A 12,013-nucleotide genomic window follows, 5' to 3' on the forward strand; every position below is an offset into this window, starting at 1 on the left:
TTCTTGGGTTTAAAATAATCAATGCTGACACTTTCAGATGAAGTTTGTGAGTGAATTTAACATGTTCAATTGCTTTCATGAGCTTTTTCTCTCACTGCCCTGAGTTTAAGACAAGGGTTTAGCTATCTTGTCTGGTCTGTCTATCTATCTGGTCCTCTGTAGCTCAGCTGGTAGAGCACGGCGCTTGTAACGCCAAGGTAGTGGGTTCGATCCCCGGGACCACCCATACACGAAAAATGTATGCACGCATGACTGTAAGTCGCTTTGGATAAAAGCGTCTGCTAAATGGCATATTATTATTATCTTGGAATAAAGAACATTTCCAAGAACTTTCAAGAATCAAATTTTTTTACTTTTTGCTTAAGGAGAAACATAAGAAATAGCTCAAGCAAATTTCCAATAACCTTTTCGAGGAATAGCAACTCTGCTTAACTTTCTTCTTAAGTATATAGTTAAGTAAAAAATGGCAGTTAAGAAGAAATGTCTTCTTCAGAAGGTTTTGTGAATCTAGGCCCAGGACAGCAGGCTGCTCAGAGTCCGTGTTATTGCCAGGGCCAGAGGGCTGAGGGACAGAATCGTCCCAGCACTGTCTGTGTTGGGGACAGGGTAGCCATAGCTGGTCCTGCAGTCGTTCTCCACTTCTTCATAAGGGATAGGCAGATCATCTGGAGCCGTACCATTCAGGCTGTCTCGTACCTGGAAGATAGGAGTTCAGAGTCAGGGAGGGTAACAAGGCACTGGACCAAATAGTGCATTAAATATGCCTGTAATCTCTGTGTGTATGACACTGTATTTTGCATTGCATCAGCCCTTTGCCCTTTTTAAATAGATCTATGGAGGCTTGTGTGTTGATGTCAAGCTTGTGGAAACAGTGGTGTTGTGAATGGTGCTAAGCTGTAGAGGTCAGTGTGTAACTGTTACTGTAGGACTCACATGCTCCACCTCTCTGAACACTCTGAGCAGGTTGTCCCCCAGAGCAGCTTTCACCTCAACATCTGTCCATCCTCTCCTCAGCAGCTCTGCCACCAGGGCAGGGTACTTGGACACATCCTCCAGACCCTCCGGTACCCTGACAGACAGCACAGGTAGAGGTGTGTGTGTGTGTCAAACTGAAGCCAATATTATGCACTCCTCCCCCAGCAGAATGGGTTTCTTTCCACATAAAACATTTCTTAAATGTTTTACTACTACTACTCAGACATTACTTTTTATAATGTTTTACTACTACTCAGACATGACTTTTGATCAAATGTTTTACTACTACTACTCAGACATTACTTTTTATAATGTTTTACTACTACTCAGACATTACTTTTGATTAAATGTTTTACTACTACTACTCAGACATGACTTTTGACTTTATTTAAAAAAATTACTACTACTACTCAGACATTAGACTTTTTTTACTGGTATATTACAATGAGCAACTTTTAAGATAATACACTTTGCTCAATCAAGTTCATTGGTGTTTTATTGTAACTAGGTGAATAACTCCTAGGTCAATTCACTCTACTCACCTGCCCACTCCATCATAATCCCCACCAAAACCAATGATACTGTGTCCAGCCACAGTCTTTATATGGTCAAAGTGATCTAGATTGAACATGAAAAGAAAGGTGAATATACAGTGCATTCGGAAAGTATTCAGACCCCTTCCCTTTTTCCACATTTTGTTACGTTACAGCCTTATTCTAAAATGGATGGGGAAAAATGTTTCTCATCAATATCCCATTAAAAAAAATACAAAACAGAAATACAGTTGAAGTCGGAAGTTTACATACACCTTAGCCAAATACATTTAAAATCAGTTTTTCACAATTCCTGACATTTAATCAGAGTAAAAATTCCCGGTCAGTTAGGATCACCAATTTATTTTAAGAATGTGAAATGTCAGAATAATAGTAGAGAAAATGATTTATTTCAGCTTTTATTTCTTTCATCACATTCCCAATGGGTCAGAAGTTTACATACACTCAATTAGTATTTGGTAGCATTGCCTTTAAATGGTTTAACTTGGGTCAAACGTTTCGGGTAGCCTTCCACAAGCTTCCCACAATAAGTTGGGTGAATTTTGGCCCATTCCTCCTGACAGAGCTGGTGTAACTGAGTCAGGTTTGTAGGCCTCCTTGCTCGCACATACTTTTTCAGTTCTGCCTACACATTTTCTATAGGATTGAGGTCAGGGCTTTGTGATGGCCAATCCAATACCTTGACTTGTCCTTAAGCCATTTTGCCACAACTTTAAAAGTGTGCTTGTGGTCATTGTCCATTTGGAAGACCCATTTGCGACCAAGTTTTAACTTCCTGACTGATGTCTTGAGATGTTGCTTCAATATATCCACATAATTTTCCTTCCTCATGATGCCATCTATTTTGTGAAGTGCACCAGTCCCTCCTGCAGCAAAGCACCCACACAGCAAGATGCTGCCACCTCCGCGCTTCACGGTTGGGATGGTGTTCTTTGGCTTGCAAGCTCCCCTTTTTTCCTCCAAACATAACGATGGTCATTATGGCCAAACAGTTCTGTTTTTGTTTCATCAAAAAGTAAGATCTTTGTCCCCATGTGCAGTTGCAAACCGTAGTCTGTTTTTTTATGGCGGTTTTGGAGTAGTGGCTTCATCCTTGCTAAGCGGCCTTTCAGGTTATGTCGAGATAGGACTCGTTTTAATGTGGATATAGATACTTTTGTACCTGTTTCCTCCAGCATCTTCACAAGGTCATTTGCTGTTGTTCTGGGATTGATTTGCACTTTTCGCACCAAAGTACGTTCATCTCTAGGAAACAGAACGCGTCTCCTTCCTGAGCGGTATGACGGCTGCGTGGTCCCATGGTGTTTATAGTTGCGTACTACTGTTTGTACAGATGAACGTGGTACCTTCAGGCGTTTGGAAATTGCTCCCAAGGATGAACCAGACTTGTGGAGGTCTATCATTTTCTTTCTGAGGTCTTGGCTGATTTCTTTTACTTTTCCCATGATATCAAGCAAAGAGGCACTGAGTTTGAAGGTAGGCCTTGAAATACATCCACAGGTACACCTCCAATTGATGTCAATTAGCCTATCAGAAGCTCCTAAAGCCATGACATCATTTTCTGGAATTTTCCAAACTGTTTAAAGGCACCGTCAACTTAGTGTATGTAAACGTCTGACCCACTGGAATTGTGATACAGTGAATTATAAGTGAAATAATCTGTCTGTAAACAATTGTTGGAAAAATTACTTGTGTCATGCACAAAGTAGATGTCCTAACTGACTTGCCAAAACTATAGTTTGTTAACAAGAAATGTGTGGAATGGTTGAAAAACTAGTTTTAATGTCTCCAACCTAAGTGTATGTAAACTTCTGACTTCAACTGTACATTATTTACATAAGTATTCAGACTCTTTGCTATCAGACTCGAAATTGAGCTCATGTGCATCCTGTTTCCATTGATCATCCTTGAGATGTTTCTACAACTTGATTGGAGTCCACCTGTGGTAAATTCAATTGATTGGACATGATTTGGAAAGGCTATATAAGGTCCCACAGTTGACAGTGCATGTCAGAGCAAAAACCAAGCCATGAGGTCGAAGGAATTGTCCGTAGAGCTCCGAGACAGGATTGTGTCGAGGCACAGATCTGGGGAAGGGTACCAAAATTTTCTGCAGCTTTGAAGGTCCCCAAGAACACAGTGGCCTCCAGCATTCTTAAATGCAAGAAGTTTGGAACCACCAAGACTCTTTCTAGAGCTGGCCACCCGGCCAAACTGAGCAATTGGGGGAAAAGGGCCTTGGTCAGGGAGGTGACCAAGAACCCAATGGTCACTGACAGAGCTCCAGAGTTCCTCTGTGGAGATGGGAGAACCTTCCAGAAGGACAACCATCTCTGCAGCACTCCACCAATCAGGCCTTTATGGTAGAGTAGCCATACGGAAGCCACTCCTCAGTAAAAGGCCTGAAAGCCTGCTTGGAATTTGCCAAAAAGCAACTAAAGGACTCAGACCATGAGAAACAAGATTCTTTGGTCTGATGAAACCAAGATTGAACTCTTTGGCCTGAATGCCAAGTGTCACGTCTGGAGGAAACCATCCTTACGGTGAAGCATGGTGGTGGCAGCATCATGCTGTGGGGATGTTTTTCAGCGGCAGGGACTGGGAGACTAGTCAGGATCGAGGCAAAGATGAACAGAGCAAAGTAAAGAGAGATCCTTGATGAAAACCTGCTCCAGAGCGCTCAGGACCTCAAACTGGGGCGGAGGTTTTCTTTCCAACAGGACAACGACCCTAAGCACACAGCCAAGACAATGCAGGAGTGGCTTCTGGACAAGTCTCTGAATGTCCTTGAGTGGCCCAGCCAGAGCCCGGACTTGAACCCGATCGAACATCTCTGGAGAGACCTGAAAATAGCTGTGCAGCGACGCTCCCCATCCAACCTGACAGAGCTTGAGAGGATCTGCAGAGAAGAATGGGAGAAACTCCCAAAATACAGGTGTGCCAAGCTTGTAGCGTCATACCCAAGAAGACTCGAGGCTGTAATCGCTGCCAAAGGTGCTTCAACAAAGTACTAAGTAAAGGGTCTGAATACTTATGTAAATGTGATATTTCAGTTTATTTTTTATAAATTTGCAAACATTTCTAAAAACATGTTTTCACTTGGTCATTATGGGGTATTGTGTGTAGATGGGTGAGAAAATAATCTATTTAATTAATTTTGAATTCAGACTAACACAACAAAATGTGGAATAAGTCAAGGGGTATGAATACTTTCTGAAGGCACTGTGTAATAACAATTTGAGAGACAAGGTTGGGTGAGTGAGTGGTGGAGAGTAAAAAGTTGTGATAAAAACAATGACCGTAAGTCAGCCATTTTATTTAACTGCTACTCACCTGCCACCTGTGATAGGTTGGCTGTATTGCTGCATGTGACATAGTCGTTGTAAAAGTTCACCATGACAATGCCTTTTTTGTCTCGCTGGTGAGAAAAAGGACGCAGACACATGTAACTGTGTGAGGAATCAGAACTATGAACTCAAGTCACTAACCATTACAATGAATAACTGTAGCTACCATATTGGTATAGTCAGTTGGGCTTTTATGTTCTGTTGTTAACATTTTATGGTGCTATACAGAAACAGTTTTTATGGGCCCTTACAGGTGAATAACTAAAATGTTTCCCGTACTCTTGTTTTGTAAGCTACTGTCAGCTTGAGGGATTTCACAATAAATGTTCAACTCCTTCCTTCTGACGTGAGCTGGGTTTAATAGTGTAATAAAACTTCTTAGTTTGTGCCTGTTTTCCAAAGTATTGGAAAGATCTGATGGCTTTTCTAACTTGCTTTTGATATCATTGTAGTTTTAATACTACTGTAGACATTACCACATCTTTTTTTCTTACTTTTCTTTGTCTTTGCCTAAAACAACCTGTCTCCATCTTTTTGCTTACTTTTCTTTGTCTTTGCCTAAAACAACCTGTCTCAACCTTCCTCTTTCTCATCTCCTCAGCCTCTATTCCCACAGACACCTCATTTTCACTCTTAAACCCCTTTTCAGTTCCCTGTCTGTTTTCTCTCCATCTTCTTCCACTTATCCCCCCTGTCACATACCCCTTCATCCTATCACATGTCCACTCACCACCACTCTCAGGTCCAATTGCTTTATACACCTCACCTTCCTCAGCATCCAATCACCTCACTCTGCCTGCTCCCCTAGTCCTTCTTCTCTCACTACCCGACTCCCAATTCTCTATCCCCTCGTCTCTCACCCTTCTCCCCTGACTCACCACCCTCCTCAGGGGAGGGATGAGGTCTAAGGAGAAGGAATGGCTAAATTCCTCATATGTATTCCGTAATCCACTATCCTCTTGCCCCTCTCCCCCTTCACTCACCACTTTCCTCAGGACATCGTCAGGCACGTTCCTCTTGTGTGGGCACACAGCGTAGGCAGAGGAGTGGCTGAAGATGACTGGGGCTTTGGACAGGTCCAGAACCTGGTTCATCACTTTCTCTGACACGTGGGCCAAGTCAATCAACATCCCAATGCGGTTCATCTCAAATATCAGTTGCTGTCGAGTGAAAAACCATTATGAATGTTTCTGCCAGGACTGGGGGAAATTACCCTCTTACTGTGTCATCCTACTGGTGTTATAGAGACAATTACAGTTGAAGTCGGAAGTTTACATACACTTAGGTTAGAATCATTAAAACTCGTTTTTCAACCACTCCACAAATTTCTTGTTAACAAACTATAGTTTTGGCAAGTCGGTTAGGACATCTACTTTGTGCATGACACAAGTAATTTTTCCAACAATTGTTTACAGACAGATTATTTCACTTAGAATTCACTGTATCACAATTCCAGTAGGTCAGAAGTTCACTGTGCCTTTAAACAGTTTGGAAAATTCCAGAAAATGATTTCATGGCTTTAGAAGCTTCTGATAGGCAAATTGACATAATTTTAGTCAATTGGAGGTGTACCTGTGGATGTATTTCAAGGCCTACCTTCAAACTCATTGCCTCTTTGCTTGACATCATGGGAAAATCAAAAGAAATCAGCCAAGACCTCAGAAAAAAATGTGTAGACCTCCACAAGTCTGGTTCATTCTTGGGAGCAATTTCCAAACGCCTGCAGGTACCACGTTAATCTGTACAAACAATAGTACGCAAATATAAACACCATGGGACCACGCAGCCGTCATACCACTCAGGAAGTAGACGCATTCTGTCTCTTAGAGATTAACGTACTTTGGTGCGAAAAGTGCAAATCAATCCCAGAACAACAGCAAAGGACCTTGTAAAGATGCTGGAGGAAACAGGTATAAAAGTATCTATATCCACAGTAAAATTAGTCCTATATCGACATAACCTGAAAGACCGCTCAGCAAGGAAGAAGCCACTGCTCCAAAACCGCCATAAAAAAGCCAGACTACGGTTTGCAAATGCACATGGGGACAAAGATCGTACTTTTTGGAGAAATGTCCTTGGTCTGATGAAACAAAAATATAACTGTTTGGCCATAATGACCATCGTTATGTTTGGAGGAAAAAGGTGGAGCTTGCAAGCCGAAGAACACCATCCCAACCGTGAAGCACAGGGGCCCAGCATCATGCTTTTCTGCAGGAGGGACTGGTGCACTTCACAAAATAGATGGCTTCATGAGGAAGGAAAATTATGTGGATATATTGAAGCAACATCTCAAGACATCAGTCATGAAGTTAAAGCTTGGTCGCAAATGGGTCTTCCAAATGGACAATGACCCTAAGCATACTTCCAAAGTTGTGGCAAAATGGCTTAAGGACAACAAAGTCAAGGTATTGGAGTGGCCATCACAAAGCCCTGACCTCAATCCTATAGAAAATGTGTGGGCAGAACTGAAAAAGCGTGTGCGAGCAAGGAGGCCTACAAACCTGACTCAGTTACACCAGCTCTGTCAGGAGGAATGGGCCAAAATTCACCCAACTTATTGTGGGAAGCTTGTGGAAGGCTACACGAAACGTTTGACCCAAGTTAAACAATTTAAAGGCAATGCTACCAAATACAAATTGAGTGTATGTAAACTTCTGACCCACTGGGAATGTGATGAAAGAAATAAAAGCTGAAATAAATCATTCTCTCTACTATTATTCTGACATTTCACATTCTTAAAGTAAAGTGGTGATCCTTACTGACCTAAGACATGGAATTCTTAATAGGATTAAATGTCAGAAATTGTGAAAAACTGAGTTTAAATGTATTTGGCTAAGGTGTATGTAAACTTCCGACTTCAACTGTATATGCGATTCATTCAGCCTATCAAACCTAATGATATGATTTGTAGCTAGGATAGTCTGTCAAGAGAATGAACATGTTTTCATCAAGAGTGTTTTATACAGGTGATGTCATACTGCTATAACATAAATGTCAAGCTGTAGATGAAAATGAGTCTTTGAGGGTAACCCAATAGTTTCTGAGGAATTGCTCATTTTATTAAAATATTTACTTGAAATATTACCTATGGTTTATGACAGGCATTTACGTCTGGTTTCCAAGTAAACTCAAAAGCAGAAGTATTACAAGCTGCACTAAATAGTATCTTAGATTTGACCTTTGAAATGAGTGGGTATTTCCAATGTGTGTGTGTGGCTCAGTGTGATGGACCAACCTTGCCAAACTCAGACAGTCCATTGTGCTGTGATGGCTCGGCTCCCGAATCCACGAGCCAATTATCTGCCCTGGAGGGAAAACACACACAACCGTAGTAAAACACCAGGTCAGCTTCTGAAAGTGATCTTTCCTTTCCACGCTCCTATATCCTGCTAATATGATATGAGTCAGTGAGGGGCTGATGGGGGATTCACTAGGCTCTGTGGTCTGTCCAGGGCCATGGTTTGATTAGCTAGCCCATCTGTTTAGACAACTCTCCCAGAATATGATACCTCTGAAACAGGTGACGACAGGAATCCCCTATTTTCCCAACCATAGAAGTCAGTGAATACAGTATTTTGTTTGTCTATTAATAAGCCGTTTCAGCTGTTACCTGTTGTCTCATTCATTTGTATTCGTGTCATTTCTAGCTCTTTGAGAGAGCATCATATGGGGTGTAAAGTGTTGATATACTTAGGAATCTCAAATATAAAGTACCACAAAAAAAAAAAACACCTTGTCACTTACAAAGTATAATCTGTGGCAACTTGTCCCCAGACCAGGGTGGCCCTGTCGTCAGCAGGCTAGCAGAGCCTATCCTACTCACCAGGGTGTGTTGCAGCTGTGTGTGAGGGTGAGGTAGCGGACCCCCAGGTGGTACATGGTGCGCAGGGTGCCCAGGCTGCTGTCCAAAGAGTGTCCTCCTTCCACTCCGATCAGACTGGCTGTCCTGTTCTGACTAAAGGCATCCATGATATCTGTGGTAAAAAAAATACTTGATAATACAGGTGGGAAGTGAATACAACTCTGTTATCTATGGTATTTCACAGTTGAGTGTTCTAAAGGGGTTTCATTCTCACAACCAAATGTTGGGCTCTATTCAATCCGCATCGCAGAAGTTCAACTTTACAGTGTGTGTCACGATCGTCAGGGAGAGACCAAGGCGCAGCGTGTTGCACGAACATGGTGATCTTTATTATCTTTAGTGATAACAAAACAAAACAATAAACGACTCGTGAAGTCCACGGTGACAAAATACCGAACACGGAACAAAAACCCACAAACCCAAAGTGAAACACAGACAGTTAAATATGGCTCCCAATCAGAGACAACCAGCAAACAGCTGACACTCGTTGCCTCTGATTGGGAGTCACTCAGACCAACCTAGAAATAAACACAACAGAACTACCAACATAGAAATAAACACATAGAATGAACACACCCTGGCTCAACATAATGAGTCCCAGAGCCAGGGTGTGACAGTGTGATTGAAATTTACAGGCAATGTTCCCCAAACCATCACACCACCACCACCATGCTTGACCTTTGGTATGATGTTCTTGGTGTGGAATGCAGAGTTTGGTTTTTGCCAGGCATTACTGGAACCATGTCGTCCAAAAAGTTATACTTTTGAATCATCTGTCCATAGAACGTTCTTCCAAGAGTCTTGATGATCATCCAGGTGCTTTTTGGCAAACTTGAGTCAACTTTTTGGACGAGATTGGTCCGATTATGCCTGGCGAAAACCAAACACTGCATTCCACAGTAAGAACATCATACCAAAGGTCAAGCATGGTGGTGGTGGTGTGATGGTTTGGGGATGCTTTGCTGCCTCAGGACCTGGACGACTTGCCTTAATAGAAGGAACCATTAATTCTGCTCTGTATCAGTGAATTCTACAGGAGAATGTCAGACCATCCGTCTGTGAGCTGAAGCTGAAGCGCAGTTGGGTCATGCAGCAAGACAATGATCCAAAACACACAATCAAGTCTACATGAAAATTGCTAAAAAGCAACAAATTGGAAGTTTTGGAATGGCCTAGTCAAAGTCCAGACCTAATCCCAATTGAGATGTTGTGGCAGGACTTGAAACGAGCAGTTCATGCTTGAAAACCCACACGTCACAGAGTTAAAGCAGTTCTGCATGGAAGAGTGGGCCACAATTCCTCCACAGCGACGTGAGAGACTGATTAACAACTACAGGAAGCATTTGGTTGGAGTCATTGCAGCTAAAGGTGGCACAACCAGTTATTGAGTGTAAGGGGGCAATTACTTTTTCACACAGGGGAATTGGGTGTTGCATAACTTTGTTTATGAAATAAATGAAATAAATATGTAATTGTTGTGTTATTTGTTCACTTATGTTCCCTTTATCTAATATTAGGTTTTGGTTGAAGATCTGATAACATTCAGTATCACAAATATGCAAAAGTAGAGAAAATTAGAAAGGGGGCAAATACTTTTTCATAGCACTGTATATAGCGGAATCTACAACACTTCCGCTTTACATATTGAGTAGAGCCCTTACTGTATTACTTTTTATTAAAACATTTTTTGTAGATGACTGTCTCACCTTTGCTGCTGGTAGCAAACATGAAGGCTTCTGGGTATTTCATGCACATTCTGTGGATGACGTCAATCTGCTCCAGAGTTTGTCTGGCGGCATCTTTGTACTGAGTCTCACATGGTACATATGCTGCCCAGAACTGCAAGGGGACAATAAACATTTGATCAGTTTATTATTATGGTGTAATACACCACTCCCCCCCGGTTTTCTGAGCATTTTTTTTTTTTTTTTTTTTTTCATTGATGAACATGAATAACTGTAAAAACACCAGGAAATCAGCTCCAAGTGATTTTAATTTGGGAAATCTGTTCCCAAGTATTTCCACGTATAATAGAGAGATGCTTAATCATATACAAATGTAAGCAAGGTTTGAAATTATTATGTTTTAGTCAAATATTATATCTGTTTGGGCTTCTTGAGGTCAATTTGCAGTCTACAAATTATTTGTAATTATGTTCTGACCCCCGACCATCCGCTCAAGAAAAGAAATTGGCGTGCGGCTGAATCTAGTTGATGATCCCTTATGTAATACATGTATTATTATCAGGCACCCTCACATACACCTTTGGTGAGTCCTTGTCGGTTTGTGTGTGTGTGCGTGCGTGCATGCGTGTGTGTACCTGTGCTGCCAGTCGTCCCTCCCTGATCTTGGGGATGTTGGTGTGTGTGTTGTTGAGGGTGTACAGATCCACTTTATTCAGCTGGTTGTTAAACTTCATCCTCATCTGCCAGGGCAGGTCATTATGGCTGTAGTCAGACAGAGAGATACAACGCATGATACTATTCATACAGGGCAGTCAGTGCTGCTAACACACGGCCATTCTTTAACTGTACATTAGGACAGAACCATCTTGAAACATTAAAAAACAGCCTCCAAAATCTTATAGAAGCATGTACAGTACACAGCTCACATTGACATTGGTTTTGTGCCATTAGCATTACAGTATGCATAAAATGTGTAGATGTAATGTATTATAAAATATTCATTTTGGTTTAAACATTAAAATCACCCATCCTAGGGTCTTATGAGAGAGAAATGTGTTGGTCACTTACCCATCAATCAGTGGTGTCTCTGACATTAGTCTCAGTGCGTTGTTCATGTGTTCATCCTGTGCCAAGGGGAGTTTGAGAGCACAGGACAGTACCAGCAGAGTCCCCCATACAATATTTCCAGACAACATCTCTTACCCTCTCACTACACTGTAACTAACACACAATCTGATCCAGCCTGACCTGGACTTGTCCTCTCCAACAGCCTCTGGTTCCCTACAGCCACTATGGTTTTCTCACTAACTCTGTTTGTTACTAACTCAAAAGGTGTCTTTTGACTTGTTTCAATACATTTCTCAGCCTACACTAAGTTAGTTTGTCTTTGGTCTGTCTTGTGCCTCTTCAGATTTCACAGTGTTCCCTCCGCACTTTTCATCTGTCCCCAAAGTGTCTCTTTGTGGGTCAGGCTCAAATACAGAGAGAGTTTATTATGCCTCCTCAGTTCCTCTGTCATTATCACTTTGGTTGTAAAGTGAACGCATGAAGTTAAGCATATTGGTTAATGTGTAACGTTCAGTACACATC

At 41.7% G+C, this 12,013-nt stretch overlaps 1 protein-coding gene across 1 annotated transcript; it reads right to left on the reverse strand.

Annotated features, from left to right (window-relative positions):
* Nucleotides 1–507: 507 nt before the first annotated feature.
* LOC311111341 (dipeptidase 1-like) lies at nt 508–11,619 on the reverse strand (the record flags this gene model as incomplete). Its single annotated transcript, XM_084154061.1, has 10 exons — nt 508–696; nt 934–1,069; nt 1,518–1,593; nt 4,863–4,947; nt 5,860–6,036; nt 8,112–8,181; nt 8,700–8,850; nt 10,445–10,577; nt 11,059–11,185; nt 11,492–11,619. The coding sequence occupies 10 exons, from the start codon at nt 11,617–11,619 to the stop codon at nt 508–510; spliced, it is 1,272 nt and encodes a 423-aa protein (XP_084010187.1).
* Nucleotides 11,620–12,013: the final 394 nt, after the last annotated feature.

The sequence above is a fragment of the Coregonus lavaretus genome (genome assembly GCF_964263955.1).
Source record: "Coregonus lavaretus genome assembly, chromosome: 37".
Taxonomy (NCBI): Eukaryota; Metazoa; Chordata; class Actinopteri; order Salmoniformes; family Salmonidae; genus Coregonus; species Coregonus lavaretus.